Source organism: Quercus robur, chromosome 2 (assembly GCF_932294415.1).
Source record: "Quercus robur chromosome 2, dhQueRobu3.1, whole genome shotgun sequence".
Classification (NCBI taxonomy): domain Eukaryota; kingdom Viridiplantae; phylum Streptophyta; class Magnoliopsida; order Fagales; family Fagaceae; genus Quercus; species Quercus robur.
Window position 1 is genome coordinate 93,208,708 of NC_065535.1, and position 21,234 is coordinate 93,229,941.

At 33.6% G+C, this 21,234-nt stretch overlaps 1 protein-coding gene across 1 annotated transcript in view; it reads left to right on the plus strand.

Annotated features, from left to right (window-relative positions):
- Window positions 1-55: 55 nt before the first annotated feature.
- LOC126715894 (UDP-glucose:glycoprotein glucosyltransferase) overlaps window positions 56-21,234 on the plus strand; it is a 30,187-nt gene continuing 9,008 nt past the window's right edge. Inside the window, exons 1-22 of the mRNA XM_050416740.1 lie at window positions 56-405; window positions 3,886-4,332; window positions 4,477-4,630; window positions 6,645-6,816; window positions 7,690-7,763; window positions 10,510-10,606; window positions 10,684-10,796; window positions 10,929-11,044; window positions 13,061-13,118; window positions 15,407-15,559; window positions 15,660-15,758; window positions 15,859-16,023; window positions 16,180-16,248; window positions 17,050-17,138; window positions 17,292-17,454; window positions 17,761-17,895; window positions 18,020-18,119; window positions 18,208-18,302; window positions 18,443-18,555; window positions 18,695-18,905; window positions 19,181-19,249; window positions 19,531-19,676. Coding sequence (XP_050272697.1) covers window positions 239-405; window positions 3,886-4,332; window positions 4,477-4,630; window positions 6,645-6,816; window positions 7,690-7,763; window positions 10,510-10,606; window positions 10,684-10,796; window positions 10,929-11,044; window positions 13,061-13,118; window positions 15,407-15,559; window positions 15,660-15,758; window positions 15,859-16,023; window positions 16,180-16,248; window positions 17,050-17,138; window positions 17,292-17,454; window positions 17,761-17,895; window positions 18,020-18,119; window positions 18,208-18,302; window positions 18,443-18,555; window positions 18,695-18,905; window positions 19,181-19,249; window positions 19,531-19,676 — 3,005 coding nt within the window. The 5' untranslated portion in view covers window positions 56-238. The remainder of the gene's footprint in view (window positions 406-3,885; window positions 4,333-4,476; window positions 4,631-6,644; window positions 6,817-7,689; window positions 7,764-10,509; window positions 10,607-10,683; window positions 10,797-10,928; window positions 11,045-13,060; window positions 13,119-15,406; window positions 15,560-15,659; window positions 15,759-15,858; window positions 16,024-16,179; window positions 16,249-17,049; window positions 17,139-17,291; window positions 17,455-17,760; window positions 17,896-18,019; window positions 18,120-18,207; window positions 18,303-18,442; window positions 18,556-18,694; window positions 18,906-19,180; window positions 19,250-19,530; window positions 19,677-21,234) is intronic.

Here is a 21,234-nt window from a genome sequence, read left to right on the forward strand (position 1 = left end):
GGTGTTAGCAATTTACATAAACACCCTCCACATTCCGAGCAAAATACCATAAACCCTTCATTCACTCACTCGCACAGAGTCTTCTCCTCAGTCTTCTTCTTCCCCTGTTTCTCCAAAAAACCTCTCAGCCTCTCTGATCCATTTCTCTCTTCTCCAATTCTCAATGTTGAATCCCTCTCAACCTTCACATTCCTCAAAGCTCTAGTCTTTTGACCCATCTCTTTGCTCTCTCTCTCGAATGGGGACGCTTCGTTGTAGATCTGGGTTATGGGTTTTGATCCTTGTGGTTGTTCTTCTGGGAATTTGTGAGATTGGCTCGGTTGTTGCTCAGAATCGAAGACCCAAAAACGTGCAAGTCGCGGTTCGGGCGAAGTGGTCTGGTACTCCTCTGCTTTTGGAAGCTGGGTATGTATACGTTACCAGTTTTTGTAGTTCTTGTTCTATTGTTTTTGGTTGTTGAATTTTGTTTTTGCTTTCATTTCTTGTTGTTTTTAGCAAAATCATGAAATGGGTATTGATGAATGTGTCATCAATCACCAAAAAAAAGTAATCTTTACCAAAAAAAAAAAATTTACTCACATATTACAACAAAATGTAATTCAAACATTCATTGCTGTGGTGGTGAATATTTTTTTTACGTGAAAATTTGCTTAAAATTTGATATGGGATATGCTAGGAGGTGTGTTGAAAAGTTTTTGTTGGAATTTGTTTGTTTCAAAGTTGTGAACATGGCTGCACATTTTGAATTCCTAGCAATTCGTGCTAGCGCGTCGTTTCAAGACGGGTATTTGACCATATGGGATGTGTCGCGACCTGTTTGCTAACCTGATGGCAATTTTGAAGAAGATGAAGCTCAGCTCAAAGCTTCATTTGACCATTTCATTGTGGCAATTTTGTAAACAGAACGTGTATTGGTTGCTAGTTCATCTCCAACTCTAAATGAGTAAAACAGGCAAATTTATTCCAACCATTTCTGACGTGTTTCCACAAATCAACCCCATAAGTAGCTCTAACAACACTAGAGCACCAATCACCCCAGCTAGTGCCATATTTGCTATTAATCAGCTTCTTCTGTAGTGAGTCGCTTTATATCATATAATGCCACAGCCATTAACCAAAAAAAAAAAAAAGGGTTGGGTTAAAGATCAAAACTTTTCTAACTCCCTGACCCCATTTTGAATTTATGCTCACCACCAATGCCACTCAGAGGATACCCAATGCCTGCTCAGTGGGGATGTGTCAGCTTCCGGGGTTTGCCCCTCAGGGGTGGTCCCACTGGCCCATACCTTGAGGGGGTTACTCATCATTATAAAAAAGAAAAAAACCCACCTGAAAGGAAATCCAGTTGTAGCTGCTTCAATTTTTGTCAGGTAGTGGAAACAAAGACAAGAAAAAAGTAGGAAGACCAGAGAGCATACTCTTTATTAATGTGAGAACTCCCTTTGATGGATAAAGTCCTTCCACCCCAATAGTATCCTTTCCATTTTCTTTAAATGCTGTCCCATATGCTGCTTGCTTTGAAGTGAGCCCCAAGAGGGAGTCCTAAATATTTCATTTGGAGAATAGATGCCTTACATCCTAAGGTATTAGCCAAAGCTTTCATATATGTAACCATCCCCATTGTCATCATATAAGATTTAATCAAGTTTATCTTGAGACCAGTAATAGCAGTAAAACACAACAAAACACATCTTAAATGACAAATCTGATTGGCATCTGTATAAAAAATAATAATAAAATCAAAATATCATCGGCAAATAACAAATGCCGATATCACCAAAGTCTCATTATTGCGATTATATATGGAGAAACTATCTATACAACCTCCCACTATCAATCTACTAAAGGCCTCCATAACCATAACAAAAAACAATGGGGGAGGATCACCTTGACATGGTCCTCTGCCACTGTCAAAGAAACCATTTGGAGTTCTATTGATAAATACTGAAAAGCGGATGGTAGAGATGCAAAACTGAATCCATTGCCTCCATATTTCTCCAAACCCACATATTTGCCATATGTATAACATATTCTTCCAATTAATTGCCAAAGAATTCCAAGGATTCTGGATTGTTGGCAACTATCCAAACATTCATTAGCTATCAAAACTGAATCCATAATGCATATTGAGTCTTAGAAATGACCTTCCCTAACACGTGTTTGTCTATTTGTCAAAATTTTTAGCAAGAATTTTGTAGACACTACCAAGGAGATTGATAGGCCTGAAATCCCTCATATCAATAGCACCGATCTTCTTTGTAATGCGAGCTGTAAAAGAGTAAATTGATGCTTCCACCCCCCCTCTCCAAAAGTACCTTTTTTTGATAGGTAATCAAAGATTTATTGCATAAAAAAGGACATCATGTTCACGATGGTGAACACTCTAAACTTAAAACAGATACAAGTAACTCAAGTAGAGATACAAACTTAAAGGAGAAAATCAAAAATGGAAATACATTGTGTAAAACCCCAAATTCTGCCCCACCGAAATAAAGTCCCAACTAAAGTACCCGTCTCATGGAAGTAAAAGAAAAAAAAAACTTGTGATGTCTTCTTTCACTGCATTCCAACACTTCTGAAAAAAAAGTTATAGTGAAGCTGAAGCTGTCTGGGCTTGATGGTTTATCTTCATCTATTGATTTTAGTGCTTGAAGTACTTCTTCCTCCGTGAAATTACTTTTCAAATTTCCTGCATCATCTTCCTCTAGCATATCAAATAATAGCCCACCCATCTTTGGATGTCAACTACAAGGTTCTTGATAAAGATTTCTATAAAACTATAAAAAACTTTCTTGTATTGCATCTTAATTATCTATGACCGTATCCCCATATTTTATGCTACTAACAAATTGTTTGTCCTATGCGAGTTAGCTGGTAGCTGAAAGAATTTCATATTTTTATCTCCCTCTGTTAGCCATAGAGCTTGTGATTTTTTTCTTTAGCTTGTCTGGAACAAGAAAATTTTCTGAACCTAACATGACATGTCATTTCTACTGTATAAATTTATGCAAATGTAATATAGAAAGCACAACCAAAAATCATGCATTCAAAAGAGAATGAAAAAGCAATTAGAACAGTTCAGATATACAATGAAAGAAACCAAATATAGATTACATTTTTTTTTTTTTGGATAAGTAAATAGAGATTATGCTATTAAAGTAGTAAAGAACTTGACATAGCAATATCAGACAGATAATATTAAAGATCACCTATCTAATCAAGTGCATCAAAGTAACAAAAAACCAGGCAACGTCATATGGGTACCCGAAAAAAATCAGAATGGCCAATGAGCTTTAACTCAGCTGACAGCTCCTCCCCTTATAAGTGCTAGGTGGAGGGTGGGGTCATGGGCTGAAGATCCAACAGGCGCGTTTGGGACTGAACATAGAAGTTATCATTAGTAACATCAGAAAACAACCAAATAGTCATATTAAAAGAAAAACCCATTTAGACAACTCCTTTAAAAAAAGACCCATTTAATCCACTGCTTAATTTTAAAGAAACACTAGTATAGAATCAAGCATAACAAGGAAGCATGAAATGCACAGCAATAACATCATACAAACAGAAATATAAGATAAACTATAAATCAGATTAAATTATGTAGCCTAAGAATTAAAATAAATTGCCCTTCAACTCCAAGAAGAGCCAGGAGTTCCTTAGATGGGTTCTGGTTGTTAGTGTTGGAAGGTGAGCAGAAAGAAATGAACAGATTGCATTTTTTATCCTTTTTTTTTGGGGGGGTGGGGGGGGGTGGTGGTTTAGAATTTCCCAATTGGAAACAGAAAATAAATGTTTATCTATTGTTTGTTCACTTGGTTTAGATTCAGTAAAGATATTTCCTTTCCTAAGCCTGTAATGACTTTCATTTTTTGTTATATACAGTGAATTATTATCTAAAGAATGGGAAGACCTTTTTTGGGACTTCATTGAGGTCTGGCTTCATACTGAGGACAGCCTTGATTCTTCTACAGCGAAAGGCTGCCTTAAGAAAATATTAGAACATGGGCACTCTCTTTTAAGTGAACCATTGGCATCATTATTTGAATTCTCTCTTATGATGAGATCATCATCACCTAGATTGGTGCTTTATCAGCAACTAGCGGAGGAGTCTCTTTCTTCTTTTCCGCTGGCTGATGAGGGTATCTCAAACAATGTCGGGGCGGAAGCTTTAGAAACAAATGCAAAGATGGAGAATAAAAAATCAGATCTCTTGCTTGTTGGTGTAAACCCGAAGAGCCCTGGTGGAAAATGTTGTTGGGTGGATACTGGTGGCTCTCTGTTCTTTGATGTTTCAGAAATGTTGTTGTGGCTTCATAATCCTACTGAACCGTAAGTTCTGCTCTGTCATTTTTTAATATGTGTTGTCCTTGTTTTTATTTTTCTTTTATTTATCTGATAATTATTGTTATTATCTGATAATTGGCATATATTGCTGTCTTCCCCATAATTATTTGCTCATTTCATGGTTGCCAGTGCTGGAGATTCGTTTCAGCAGCCTGAGCTATTTGATTTTGATCACATCCATTTTGGTTCAAGTGCTGGAAGCCCAGTTGCCATCCTTTATGGTGCTCTTGGAACTGATTGCTTCAAGAAATTTCATGTCACACTAGTTGAAGCAGCCAAAGAGGTCTATTACTTGTGTTTAAAAGTTTGTCACTATATTTTATGTTAAAGCAGTAGTCAATTAGTGTTGTTGCTTCTGTAGTTGGAATGACTTCTTATAATGGATTTGCAAAAGATTGTAACATAGGAAGCAGATGAAAAGCAGGGGCATGGGTGGCTTTTCCCATGAGCTTAAAGATGTCTTGGTTTTGTGTTACTGATCATCATTAGGAGATTCCATATTCTTTGATGACTATATCCCATTTATCTAGCAACACATTTTGATTCATTACTAAATACATTATAGATTTTGGAAGCTCAAAATTTTAGAATTTTGTGAAGGAATTTCCCAATTTGTCCCAATCAAAGGCAAAGAATTTCGGCTACTGGCAACTGCATTAACTAGAATTTATGGTCTTAGATGCCAATGAGCTATAACTCAACTAGCACCTCCTCTCGTTATAACTTAGCAATCAAAGAATTTTTGGTCTTAAGACTTTCTATTACTTTCTATTTGCTACTTCTTTGTAAAGGAGGTTTTTAAAGATTGTCTACTGTTGATTGATGTTGTATGTGCAAAAAGAAGGGGAAGACTATTAACCATCTTTACCTTCATTATGACATTGCATGCAATCTTGGTCTATGGTTTCTCTTTATTTGTAAATTTCTTACTCAGTGAGAGACTGCCTAGCTTGTTGGAGAGGTGGTATTAAGGGCCACAACACGGACATGCGGAACATCATTCCTCATTGTCTTGTGAGGTGCATTTGGACGGAGCATAATTCTTGGTCATTTGAAGGGATTGAATCCCTGTTGCTTCAACTGAAGTTTTTTTTTCATAGATCTCTTTATTATGATGAGTTGGATTAAGAACATTAGTAATAGTAGTTCTTCTTTTTTGGATTTTGTAGTTCTTTGTAATTTTTAGGTTTTTGTTGTATAGCTCTTGTATATTCCTTGAGTACTAGGGCTGCCTTTTTCTCCCTTCTCCCTTTAATAAAGTTTATTACTTATGCTTTTGTTTTGTTTTTCTAGGTTAGTGTGTCGGACTAAATTGATTTGTTTTTGATAATGGTATTTCCTTAAATACATACAGCCCAAATACGATTCTAGAAAGCCTTAAAACAGAGGAAGAAGATTGACTAACTTTTGTTTTTTTTGGATAAGCTAGTTTTGGCCTCAAGGGAACCTCCATTTTATGAGACATGGTCCCCTGCAGATTGTGCTACCCCTTAGGGTTAGATTGACTTTCTTATCAATCTCAAAGTCTGCTTATGAATTAGAAGTGCTAAGAAAGTTTTATTATAATTTAGTTTTTTTATTTAAATTTGAAGGTCAATTGTATTTTTATTGGTCAGTTGGATTTTATTTTAGGTCTTATTGGTTAATGAGGAAAATAATGCGGGAAGCACTAAGAAAATTTTATTCTATTTTAGTTTTTTTATTTTTTATTTTATTTTTTATTTTTGGAAGTTGATTGTATTTTTATTTGGATTTTATATCAGGTCTTATTGGTTAAATAGGTTGTTTGTATTTGTATTTAATTTCCTAGAGTCAAGGTTATTTTTGTAATTCAATAATTGGCTTTCTTAAGTCAACTAGAATGAGGGTTTAGTTCTAGTAGTCTATATAAGTGTGCTATTATACTCCCATGGAGACAAGGTTGATTGATTTATCAAATTTTTGTTGGAATGTTTCCATTGGTTTGGTGCTGAGTCCATCCTACACCTGATATTAACTCCTAGGTTTGTTCTCTCTTGCTCGGTGTTGGCTCATAGGTTATGTATATTTTTATTTTTCTGTTTTTCAATTTTTTCGTTTCATCATTTTGGTTTTGTTCGGCATCATTGTATTAGCTTATTTTCTAGTTTATTGTTTATTTGGTTACGTATAATTTTTTAAAGCCTCACTTTTATTTATTTATTTTTTTTAAGGTATAGCTAAATTTGTGTATAATCCATCTCCTAGATTCTTCACTTCTGCTACATACTTGTATATTTGCAAGATGATTGCTGATAGATTGTGTCAATAACTTCCAGGGAAAAGTAAAGTATGTTGTTAGACCTGTGTTACCTTCTGGCTGTGAAACAAAAACTGGCCATTGTGGTGCTGTTGGTACAAGAGATTCCTTGAACTTGGGCGGTTATGGTGTAGAACTTGCTTTGAAGAATATGGAATATAAGGCTATGGATGACAGTGCAGTAAAGAAAGGTTAGAATGGTTGATTTATGTCATAGCCCCATTTTCATTCAACTTATGCTCAAACTTTAAAAGCTGGAGTTTTTTTGTCCAAGGCAAGCTGTATTGGGGAATGCTATCTTCTATTGTGATACTGATTGTGCTTTATTCCTTCCCCTTAAATTATATAATAATTCTTTTTGGTTTTCCTTTCGGTGTTTGTGTTAAGTCAATTCATGAAAGTCAATAATATCTGACCAGTTTCTGATTCAATTCATTCAAAGAAGCTGTTAGTTTTGGCATCTGTGAATATTAAAGTTACTCTTTCACTTTGCTGCTTCCTTCCTTCAAAGTTGTATTTGATATGGTTCTTGTTTTTTGATAGATATTTATATGCACACATGTTCCTTGTCTTTTTGGCCCACACCTCTACAGATATGTCCACTATCCAATTATTCTGAGTTAGGAGGAGATCTGAAATAACATTATTAGATGTGGTGAAGAATATGTTGGATAAGAAGGTGACACAGAGTGTGACTTTAGAAATTGCAGAATGATGGAAGGAATACATGTAATTGATCTTGATTAGTTGATAAGTATCCATAACTGATCCCAATTTACTTGAGATTAAGGTGTAGTTGAGTTGAATTCAGTTAAGTCTTTTTATCTTTGAAAAGATTGCCAACGATGAACGAATTGCTTTAGGATATATAAATATGTTAAGTCTTGCACACAGACACACACTTATAAATATAATATAAAATCCTTATAACAATTTTTGACGGGATATTGATGCCTATAATAGTAATAAAAAGGTTTTATTTTGTGTATGTATTACCATGTTTTGGTACTTAGATTTTATTGGTTTATAATGTATGTGTTAAAAATGTATGGTTTGAGTTGCAGGTGTCACTCTAGAGGATCCTCGGACTGAAGATCTCAGCCAAGAAGTTAGAGGGTTCATATTCTCTAAAATTCTGGTTGGTTATCCTTTGATGTTACAAAATTGTTCAGATTATTTTTCATGTTAGAAATTATAACCACTTTCAGGACCCTTTGTCTTATCCTGAATACAATGGGTGTGTGGGGGTGGTTTGACAATATACGCTAGGATAGTATATTCATGAACTGTATGCTGTTATCTATTTTTATGGAGTATTATCTATGTTTCAACTGAAGTTGAACCTGGGAATTGGCCTTATGCTCATGGTGCTCAAGAGTTATCATGATTGTGAATTCTTGTTTTTGCATTTTATCATTTCTTTTTTCTTTTTCTTTTTGATGGCATACATCGTTTTTTTTTTTGATAGGTAATAAGACTTTTATTGAAAAAATTGAACATCATGTTCACGATAGTGAACACTATGAACAAGAAACATATACAATATAATCAAGAACTAAAGGAAATAGAGACTAAAAAATCAGATAAAGAAATACAATTTGTACACCCCCAAATGCAAGCCCAAAGAAACTAAGTACCAAAGAGGAGAGATTTTAGATGATCTAATATTCTCTCCTTGTCTTCAACAGTGCGAGTATTGCGTTCTTGCCAAACTAACCACATTAAACATGCTGGGACCATATACCTACCTATAAAAAAAAAACATGCTGGGACCATATTCCAAATGGTTGAACGATGCTTTCCAAACCAGTTTCTGCACATAAAGAAAAAAGAGCTGACTGACCTTGGCATTACCCATTGGATCCCAAACATTGCAAAAGCTTCGCACCATAAGGCGTGAGAAAACTTACAGTGAAGAAGAAGGTGATCTATTGATTCCCCATCACAGCAGCATAAATAGCACCTATTAACCAGAAACCTACCTCTCTTGACAAGATTGTCAATGGTGAGTATCCCATCATTAGTTGCTGTCCATAAGAAGAAAGACACCTATTTAGGCACCTTTGCACACCAAATGCACTCCCAAGGAAATTCATCGGTGTTAGGACTAGATAATAGCTTATAAAAAGAGTGCACATCAAATACCCCAGATGTAGTCAATCTCCAAACTAGGTGATCATCCCCCTCACCCCTCGGCATAGAGGAATAAATAAGCTCAAAAAAGGAGTAAATAGTGTCTACCTCCCAATCCTGAGGACCATGACGGAAAAGTAAATTGAAGCTCCTTCTACCTCCTTTAGAAGTAGATATTACCAAGTTAGAGACCCATGCTTCTTTAGATAGAGAGCAAGCAAACATAGTAGGAAAGAGTTCCTTCAAAGGAATAGGCCCACACCAAGGATTATGCCAAAAACTAACACTGCAACCCTCCCCCACATTATATAGAATTTGGCTAAACAACTTCTTTGTTCCTTCCTTAATACTCCTCCACATCCCACACCCATAAGAACCTCTTACCCCTCTTGTACACCAGCCTCCTCTCCCCTCACCATATTTGACTGCTATAACCTGACGCCATACATCATGTACCTGTAAATAATTCTAGATGCATTTTTTTGCTCTATGAAATTAGAAGAGTAAGTTTGGTTTTTAAAAATAGGACAATTGATGTAGTGATTTAAAAAAAAAAAAAAAAAATTAATCCTTCTGTTTTTCTATGGAAGCACTCTTGGATGACACATACTAGGATATTTAAAGCTACTAGCACTTGCTTGTGCCACTAACCTTTTGAGGTGGGCTCAAAAGGAAGCTTATAGTGAGATTTTCTTAGTTATCAATCTCCTGATTTCCAATAAGGTAGACAAGCATCAAGAAGATTCAAAATTCTAGAATTCGATGATAAGCTTGTAAACACACACACACAAAAAGAAAAAAACAAAGAAAGAAAGAAAGATTCTTCTTCTAAAAAAAATATCGAAAAAGAACGAAAGAAATAAATTCTTTCTTTTATAATTATGTAAACCTTGACAAAGGCTTTGTTGAATCTAAGATACTAATGTTTGAATTACAATTTTGGATTTGAATTTCATAGCCTTGAGAGTTTCCTTGCCTTAGGTTAATAAGCAAAAGAAGTCTATAGAAAATAAAAGTAGGGGAGGTTGTATGGCTCAACTGAAGTTCCTGTGGGAACTTGGGAATCTGTGGATGATGATGACATAATGTTGTTTCTTAATTTAGCACAATTTTTACTTTAAAAATAAAAGAAAAAAGAAAAAGAAAAAGAAAAGAAAATAATGTTTAGCAAGATTTTAAGCATTAGAAGATGCTTTATGACTGGAAGAAAAATCATTTTGTTACTTATGAGGATAAATATTTTTGGTATCTATGAGAGAATACAAGTGATATTCTTATAAAAAAAAAAGAAAAAAAGAATACAAGTGATATTCAAATATGCATCTATCATTGCACTAAGCCTTTATAATTATGCCCTACGATGAAACTCTTTGAGATAGTGATTGAGGAAAGGATATGATGTCAGGACGTTAAGTGCACGATTAGCATCTTGTGCTTGGAATCCTGGGTGATGACAAGAATTTTTTTATTTTATTTTAAGGATGTTTGGAATTAGGAATTCATTAAGCTGAGTTGATTTCAAGCTGTATTTTCTTTTGATGTGGTGCATTTGCAAACAATTGCTGTTACGATAACACCACTTTCATAATACTTTAGTCTTTATTAATTTATTTAGTTTAGATGATTTTGATAACACCAATTTTATAATACTGTTATCTTTATTAATTTATTTAGTTTAGATGATTTTGAAGTTCCAATGTCCGCACACTCAATATAGTACTAAAGATGCATTTTGGTTTGTCCACTTGCAGGAACGCAAACCTGAACTAACGTCTGAGATAATGGCTTTCAGGGATTATCTATTGTCATCAACAGTATCAGATACTCTTGATGTTTGGGAACTGAAGGGTATTTACAATTTATGGTTTTTCTTTTGTTAATTTCATACACTGCAATTATTATAATGGGCTTTTCCCCTTGAACAGATTTAGGACATCAAACTGCCCAGAGAATAGTTCATGCCTCTGATCCTCTGCAGTCAATGCAGGAGATTAGTCAAAATTTTCCAAGCATAGTTTCTTCCTTATCTCGCATGAAGGTACATACTTTGTCACAGATTATCAGGTTGGATAGGTAAAATAGAAAGTAGCTGTTTGTTGGACAAAATATTTGCTGAAAAGATATCGCAAGCCATGTGTTTTCCTGATTAAACTGTGTAAATGTTTGGCAGCTCAATGATTCTGTTAAGGATGAAATTACTGCAAACCAGCGAATGATCCCACCTGGCAAGTCCTTAATGGCTCTCAATGGTGCTTTGATCAATATCGAAGATATTGACCTCTATCTGTAATGCTTTTGCTCTTACTGATATCTTTTTCTCTTTTCATGCTGAAGATCATGGCCATTCCCAAAGTTTTCATCTTTATTCAACCTACAATGCATCTTGTTGTCTTCTATTGCTCATTTTAGACTTTCATGTTTTTTCTGGTTGACATATTTGTTTAATTGAAAGGGTTTATAACCATTTATCAGGAGCATTATACTTCTATTAGTTCTATATAATTTTGGGTAGTTTTTGCTTTGATATCTGTTTATTATTCTTTTCAAGAAAATATACATGTATGACATTTATAAAACTGCTAAGAAGGCCATACAATATTATTATAAGCATGATTGAAGTTTGATAAATCCAGAAAATGGAAAACCTAATGTCCAAACTAAGGTTGATAAGTAGACACTAGAAATTCCTTTTAAGTTTTCCCTGTGCATGTTCTTTTGTGTGTGTGTAAGTGTCATATGTTAACAGTTTACTCTGCACATGGGAAAAAAAGGAGGTTTTATTATTTTTAGGCCAGAATAGGACCTTCAGTTGAGGAATCTTGTCCATCTAACATTATGCCTATGCTATATGCACCCCCCTCCTTTCCCTAATTAAAAAAAGGAAATAAAATCTGCCTACAGGTAATTTGAATATGGCTTCAGTTGGTTGCACTATTTTTGCATCACATGAATTCTTTGAAATCCATACTTTGGTGCAACATTGAATGTGATTTATTAAAGTTAACCTAATTAGGAAGCAAGGACACTTTATTTAGGGTCTCGTATCCGTGTCGTACCCATGTCAAAATAGTGTTGTACTGGCCGTTTCACTTTATAATTTTTCAAAAATTGCTCGTGTCACCATATCATATTCGTGTCTGCGCTTCCTAGTAACCTTAGAAGTGCTATGTTAACAACAAAGCATATATGGTAAGTTATTATTGGTTCTACTTTGAATCTATCACTGAAATTATTTTTTTGCCAACCAATAACAACCTGTAACAACTTGCCACTTAGGATTTATTGTGAAAGTGTTGTGAAAATATTGTGGACATAGCATTTCTCTTATATATTAGGTTATAAATTTAGCATTAAGTCTTTTTTAGTATAAAATGTAATAATATCTCTTTACTGTGAACCATTTCTTATTTTACCATGTAGTTTTCAATTATTTTTTAGTGAATCTACGATTTATAATTGATTTAATCACAATCTTGGCAAATGGATGAACAGATGTTTCATTAATATTCATATGGCTTATAAATCATAGGGTACATGATATGTAATTTAAAAAAGAAGAAAAAATATTTATACTTATATAATATTCTTTTACATCTAAAAACAATTCAAAATAAAAAAATAACATATAAAAAGAATTCTTCAAAGTATATACTTATGAATGATAACGACATAAACTTTTTCCTTATGTTTGTAGTTTTGTGCTGTTTAGATGCAATATATATAATTTATTACATAACATTATATATATATATATATATATAAAATATGTAATTGATCTAAAACTTCTATTTTTTAGAACGCTATTAGATTGGATGTCTAGTGTAGAAAGCCATACTATCTCTTCGATTTATGATTTGATGGATGCTTTTAATTTGTGTTCTTGATTGTATTGATCCCCAGCTGGCTGTATACGTTGTGTATACTTGGATGACTCTTCTTTTAATGTTTGGATAAAGTAATTTTTTTTATTTTTTTATTATTTTTTTACATATATATGAGATTAGGATTAATCGGGGTTCAAGCGATATCCTAGTGGTAATGGCATCCTTTGTGGTGCCTAAGGTTTGTGTTTCGACCTTCCCCCACTATTTATCTATTAAAAAAAAGATTAAGATTAATCATGCCCCCCCCCCCCCCACCAAAAAAAAACCAAATTTTCTAACGTTGCCACTGAGTGTGACTTTGTTTCATTTTTAAGTTTGCTCAATAGATATTTATTTGCTTTTCTTGGAATGCCTACAGCTTCAAAGATTCAATAAATTTTTGGCTCACTCTCTGTTATTATGTCTTATCCTATTTCAGGTTGCTTGACATGGTCCATCAGGATTTATTGTTGGCTGATCAATATTCAAAGTTGAAGGTAAAATGTTTTTAAAATTTTCTTTGCTCAGCTGCATTGGCATTGATGATAAACTAATGTTGTGGTTAAATCATTCATAAGATGCAATAGTTGTGGTTGGACAAAAAATGCTCATTTTCTACATTTTTATACCTGATAATCTGTATTGTATATAAAAGTCTGAATAAGTTTGGAACTTTTTTTGGACAGAAATTCCTTAATATTTAGTTAAAATCCCAATATATCCAACTTCTAATAGATTGCATGCTATCAAATTTCCAATGAATCCTGTGTGAAGTTCTAGGTTAGCCACTGAAATACTGATTTCATGGTGACGCAGGACAGATAAAGTAGAAATAGAAATGACTGAAAAGATAAAGGATAGAACAAACCCTAGGCTTCACCACCAAAGGGTTCTTGGAATCACCATCAAGTTTAGAGAAACATCTCTTAATCAAATTATTTGGTTGGCATCTTAAGGCGGATTTTTTGAGTCAAGTTTAGAGTCCTCCCTTTGTTTTTTAATTCTGATGGATTCAACTAACAAATGTATTTAAACCTCGTTATCCCTAGACTTGCACAGTCATTTCGAAGCTTTAAGTTTATACCTTACAAATTCAGTTAATGTGTTCTAGGCTATGTTTCAGTTGATTTTTTTTTTTTTTTTTTTTCTTTGGTATTACATATGTATTGTTTTTCATAAGTAAAACTTTTTTTTGGTAAGTAGGAAAATTTAATTGAAAAGAGACTACTTCATGCAAAACGGCATAAAGTGGCCTTAAGAATTACTAACAAATATAAAAATTATATACAATGAAATAGATACTCAATAAACATGGGAACATAATCTCTATTCGTGCGTCCCCAAGCTTGTGACCAATCAAACAAAGTTCCAACAAAATGAGCTAGAAGCTAGTCTCTTGTACTTTCCATATCCTCAAATGTTCTCTTATTCCGTTGTCGCCAAAGAATCCACATCAAACAAAGTTGAACCAAATTCCAAATATTCAATGAATTTTTGCCAAACCAATTCCTCCAATCAAACAAAATATCTTTCACACTCCCTAGCAAAACCCAGGAAATACAGACAAATCGAAATACAAAACACCCAATTGATAAGCCTCCTATCCTTACAATGAATGAAAAGGTGATTTACCCCCCCCCCCCCCCCCCCCCCCCCCCCACTATCCTGACATACAACACCAATCCAAAGAGATAAATAGGACGTGTACAAACCCTTTTCAAGAATACAATCACAAATAAAGTATCAATAAAATCAGCAAATGACATTGAAGGGATGCTGGCTGCCGCCTAGAGCACGCATCCAATCAAACAAAGTCTGTATTGAGTTCAATTAATCGATAATTGCCTAAATTCATGTGCAGGGAAAATTAGTTTTTCTTGTTTTCTTTCAACGACCAAATTGAAAGTTATGAAAAATACTTCAACTACAATAGGTGAAATATTTTTTCTAATCAATGTACAAAGAAACAAAAAACAGCTAAAAATTGAAACACAAGAAGATTAACATGTAAATAAAAAAAATATATTGATCAAAGTCATAGTGATCCATAACAATCAGCGATGTTACAAAATGGACATATAAACACTACCTTATATTTATGATTTGGTTATCATGTTTACATGGGCTATAATGAAACTAGAATGATATAAACAATATGCCAATTCCATTGTAACTATAGCAGAAAAAAGTTCTCTTCTTCTTCTTTTTGTAAAATTTTCTTTGCAAGAGCAAAGAATAAATTTAGGTTTCATTTGTCCTGAATTCTCTTTTACTTTGTTTATATTATTTTAAAAATTGTTTACAATCTTATGTAAAGACACTATCTGAGTTTATATAAGGCTTTTTTCAATTTGTTATCCTCGTACTTTTCAATTATTTGCCTTCTCAAATCTTTAAAATTTTCAGTTATTTTTTTAACCCCATCAGAAATAAGGCCATTGCAAAGCATGCATGTCTTAGTTAGTATGTCAAAACCTCTACCTATCAAAAAAAAAAAAAAAAAAAAAGTTAGTATGCATGAAATGAATATATTGTGTAAAATAGAAAATCAAGAAGCTGTGAGTAAAGGGGTATGATCTTCATGAAAATCAAATATTGGCATTATTCTAATTTCTATTTCTCATATATGCTTCACAAAGGAGAATCAATTTGTTGAAAATTGGCAGAAATTTTTATACTTCTAAAAATCTGTAGTTGTGTTCCTTTCAAATTTCCGCACAATTTTTTATAGTTAGCTTCTGACCAAGCCTGAATTATGTTAACTTATTGATGTCATTTATCACAGATTCCTCATCCCACCATTCGGAAACTCCTATCATCTTTGCCTCCTCAAGAGTCCAGTATGTTCCGTGTTGATTTTCGTTCAACGCATGTTCATTATCTCAATAACTTGGAGGAAGATGCTATGTATAAGCGATGGCGGAACAATCTAAATGAGGTAGTTCAATCCTTCTTTATGTCTCTCATCTTTGATACTGGGATGGTTTTGTAAGATTAGGTTGTGGATAACATGGCTTCTAAAATTTTAACTTTTGCAGATTTTGATGCCAGTATTCCCTGGACAACTACGTTATATTCGTAAGAACCTTTACCATGCAGTTTATGTTCTTGATCCAGCTACCGTTTGTGGTCTTGAGGCAAGTTTTATCTGCCAGTCAAATAATTGGATTTCTGTTGTGCATTGCATTGCTGGTGAGATTTTTAATATATTTTTTAATAATTATTGGAATCTTGCAGTCAATTGACACGATTACATCTCTATATGAGAATAATTTTCCTATGAGATTTGGGGTTATATTGTATTCTACAAAGTTTGTCAAGCATATGGAATTGACTGGTGGTGGGATTTATTCCTCTGTGAAGGAGAATGACAGTCAAAATGAGGATGACATATCTAGTTTGGTAATTTTCTCTTTCTTTTGTTCATTTTTCTATTTGTCTTGCATTTCCACTGAGAGTAAGCTTTTTTCCACTTTCATATTGTCTGTGCTGTCTGCACATGACATGTTATAATTTTTGTGGCAGATATGAACATTTTTTGTTTTGTTTGTGTGGCAGATAATACGTCTCTTTATTTATATCAAGGAGAACCACGGAGTTAAAACAGCTTTCCAGTTTTTGGGCAATGTATGGATTTGACTCTTAGCATGTATTATTTAACATTTATTCGTTACTGCAATTGACATGTAAACTTGATTATTTCTGCTTCTTTGTAAATTTTATGCCATTATTTTGCTCTCTTTTCTTTACTAATAATAGATAACTTACTAAAGAAAAGCAGTTGTACAATTAGTAGATAACTTAAAAATGGAAAGAGTACAAGCCATTCAGATAAGTAGCAGGATCGAAATAATTTTGCTAATTGTGTTGGTCAGTTCCAAATTTTCATGTGTTGAGGGTCTATACCTGACTCCAAAATTTTGAGACTAGGGCTTGGTTGCTATTGTTGTTGCCTGTTACTAAACCATTTGAAATTTGCAGATAGACAATCACATTTATTATAAGATGAGAGTAGATACATCATGAATGAAGTGATATAGTTTTTCTTTGGTTAAATAACCCTTTTCTTGTGCATCTGTAATTACTGTTTTATGATGTTTTGTAATCTTAAGTAGGCCTTGCATAAATTAGCACATTAGGAGGTAATACATGTAGAGAGAATATAAAGAATTAAAGAAGTGAAAAGATGCCTCTCCTTTTTTATTTTTTTGAAAAATTCTTTATATCTTATTTGTAATTATAGTGGGTTCAAATGATCTGTTCCCTTAACTTGCTTCTTGTTTAATGGCAGCATGACATATTTAACATAACAAAATCTTTCCATGCAATGTTTTGACTTTTCATATACTGCACATTTAATGCTTTGGTGGTATCATATGATTAACTGTTTTTTTATATCTCGATAGTGATTTTGAACATATTTGGCAGGTCAATAAGTTACGGATTGAGGGAGATGGTTCTTTAGATGATGTGCCTGAAATGCACCATGTTGAAGGGGCATTTGTAGAAACAGTATTGTAAGTTAAAAGGATTTCTTAGGTTGATTTCACAACTTGTATGATTATGAGGAATGGTGTTTTCTCTGTTCTGCTTCTCTCCTCTCTACAATATGGGTTATCTTTATCAAATCTACTGAGCTTATATTAAGTGTAGTCATTCTGTTTCTGCAGACCAAAGGTAAAATCTCCTCCTCAAGATATATTACTAAAGCTGGAGAGGGAGCAAACCTTTAAGGAACTGTCACAAGAGGGCTCCATGTTTGTTTTCAAGTTGGGTCTTGCTAAGCTGCAGTGCTGCCTTTTGATGAATGGACTTGTCTTTGATTCTAATCAGGTATTGCTGAAGGTTCCCCTTCCCCAATATATGTGTCCCTTATAATTGTAAGTTCTCTCATTTCCCATTGATAGTAGTACATAAGGCCGGCTAGTTTCCTTGGCTCTTCAGTCATTAGCTTGGATTCCCTCTTTTATCCAGTCAACTAAAGTCTGATACATGTTACTTTTATATTATTCTTATTTCACTAGGTTTATTAAAAAACTTTTCTTTTTTCACTATAATTATGGAGACATCATTGTTTACCATGTGGTGTATAAACTCTTTCCTGTCACTGTATAATTCTTTTTCAATTACTTTGAACAGGATGCTCTTATAAATGCCATGAATGATGAGCTTCCCAGAATACAGGAACAAGTTTATTATGGGCATATAAATTCTCACACTGATGTGCTGGACAAATTCCTATCAGAAAATGGTATTAGTCGCTATAATCCACAGGTAAAGCATTTGAAAGACTAGTGTGAGAGGATAAATCTGTTTATTTGTATTATCTTTCTGGCGATATTTATGTAATAATGTTGCAATACTCAGTTAAATACTTCATGCTAATTTGTTGATGTAGATTATTGCTAATGGCAAGCCAAGGTTCATATCTCTGTCTACATCCATTCTTGGAGGAGAATCCGTGTTAAATGATATTAACTATTTGCATTCTCCTGAAAGTAAGCTGTATTAAAGATGGAATCTTTAGCTTCATGCTTAGAATCTCGCTGAGTCATTGTAGTCCTGACATTTGATTTCTTTGCCCAGCTATCAATGATTTGAAGCCTGTGACACATCTTCTTGCTGTTGATGTTGCAACAAAGAAAGGAATGAAGTTGCTACATGAAGGCCTACGCTACCTGGTTATTCTTCCTGACCAAGATGCTAGTCTTTTTTATGTTTTCTTAATTTATCATCATTTATCTCTGCTATGACTAATCATCATCAGTATCACTAACATTATCATCATTGATATTTTTGCAATTTGTGCATTATGATGCAGATAGAAGGTTCTAAAGGTGCTCGAGTAGGCATGCTATTTAGTGTGAATCAGGATGCTGATTTATATAGTCTCCTTTTTGTGAATGTGTTTGAAATCACTGCATCCTCATTTAGGTTCGTTAAATATATTAATGTTGGTTATTTGTAAATAAATCTTGTAAAATTGTTTTTATAAGTTATATGGTTTTGGATGCAAACTCAAGTACAAGTTTCATGTTAAATGTGTATGCCTGACTTATATGTTATCATGCAGTCATAAGAAGAATGCGTTGAACTTTTTGGATAACTTTTGCTCATTCTATGAGCAAAAGTACATCTTTGCATCTTCCAAAGCAGCTGACAACACACAAGCATTTCTGGATACGGTCTATGAGCTTGCTGAGGCCAATGGGTTACCGTCCAACACTTTTAAATCTGCTCTTACTGAAGTTTCCATCGACCAATTGAGAAAACACTTAAATAAGGTGTGTTATTGTTGCTATTTGGCTTCTAGATGTTTCTATTCTAGTGTATTACCCACGGGTTTATTTATTTATTTATTTTTGGATGTATTCTTTTTTCTTGATTATAATTGGTCTCCTATGGGTCATAGCAAATGGCTGTTCAAGAGATGATTCTATCTTCCACTTCTTTTTCCTTTATTCTATTTTGGAATAGTATTGAGGTTGTATACATTAGTTTAAGGGTTCTTGAAAGTCTATTGCCACTGGGAAATTTAACCACTTATCACGGAATACAGGTGTCACATTTTTTGTATAGGCAACTTGGACAGGAATTTGGTGTCAATGCAGTCATTACTAATGGAAGGGTGAGCATTATGATCTCTCTTTCTTCCCTCCCATTTGATAGAAGTTGTTTATAAATCCTAGATTAGTTTCTGTGGGATGATTTTAAATAGCTGGATTTGTTGAATTTCTCATTTTACGTAATAATAGTGGTATTTTTTTTATAGCTTATCATCTTTCACAAAAATATAATGGATTCTTGATTTTATTTCTTTAAGAGATAGCTTGTAAATGGTGCTATAATAATTTCCCATATCCATTACGCAATTTCATCTTTTTAATATTATAGTTCGGTATTGGATAGGTTATGTTTCCCATTGATGAAAGCACCTTTTTGAGCCATGATCTACATCTTCTAGAGTCTGTGGAGCTTAAGCAGAGAATAAAGCACATTGTGGAAATTATTGAAGAAGTAAATTGGCAGGACATAGATCCTGACACTATTACGAGGTATGTTGGTTCTCTGCTCCTTGTTGATGATGATCTCCTCCATACTTCTCTCTCTATCTCTCTCTTGGGTGGGGAGGTTTTTGCTGGGTTTTCTGGTTTTCATGAAGCTTATTAAACCTGCCTTTTCTTTTTGGCTCAAATACACTATTAGCCCCTAAACTTTAGCCCTTGAGCGATTTTAACCCTGAAGTTTAAATTGATTACTTTTAGTCCCTTAGATGGCCAAATTAAAAACTAACACATCATCTCTTTGTTAGACACATTAGGGACTAAACACGACCACTTCTGGTTTAGGGACTAAAAGCAACCACTTTAAGTTTGTTAGGGACTAAAAATGATCACCTTAAACTTCAGGAACTAAAGTCACTCATGGGCTAATGTTTAGGGACTAACAATATAATGCAACTATCATAGAATAGTAATCTATATGTCCACTCTTGTAATACAACTCTCTCTTCACAACCTATTAGCATCTTCATCTAAGTCCCATTTGTTGTCTTTTACCATAATATTATTGAACAAAATGTTTTTCTCTCCCATCCCCTTCCAGCATCTTATTCTTGGTCTTGTCCTCGATGCCTTCTTTTACATCTCTTATTTAATTGTCTTTACTACCATTTTATGTCATGTAGTTACGCTTTCTCTTGCTATAAATTTACAATCTTTTTTTTTTTTTTTGATAGGTAATATATATATATGTGTGTGTGTAAAAATCAACAATAGAAAATTTAGAAAGATTCCTCAAGGCTGATAGCCAGTCCAATAATGTTCTAAAAAAGAACAATGTGAGGTCAGACATAGAAGTCTCGGTATCTTCAGAACTTCCTTTCCCTCCAAATGCACCACATCAAGTGTAACACCCCAAACCCATACCAAGGATTAAGATGCACGACCTGTCTTATAAATAATTAACAATAATATAATGGAACAGAGCGTAATTAAATATTCACAAATAAACTTCCAACCATCAAAATCTTTCCTATGAAATCCATATTATATAAAAACAAAAACTTTAACAATAAGTCTCCAAATATAATCTCAACGAGTTCCACAAATGCTAAACTCACTATCCTAATAAAATATACTAAAACAGTCCATTAACTAACATAGCTCCAAAAGAAGTCTTCAATATATGACTCCAATGATCTACCACCAAAAGATATTCCACTGCTCTAATCTGAAAGGGTGGAAAAAGGGGGGGTGAGGTAGAAGCTCAATAAGAAACTACATAACATGAGGATGTCTTTCAAAACAAAATAATAGTATCATTGACAAAATATAATCTTTACAAAACATTTACAAATAGTTTTAACGGTAATATAATATATTCTATAAAACTGTTAGAAAGAAAACATTTACTATAACATTGTAATTAGTAAATAAAATAGTAACTACTTTAATAGGCCAAAATACACTAAATAGGTAGAAACAATATAATATAGTAATAAACAATTTTTCCACTTATAAAGGCCAATAACAATAAAATAATAGTTAGATATGGAAAACACTAAACATTAGCCAAACAAAGACATAAGCTGCTAAACACTCGATGAGTGAT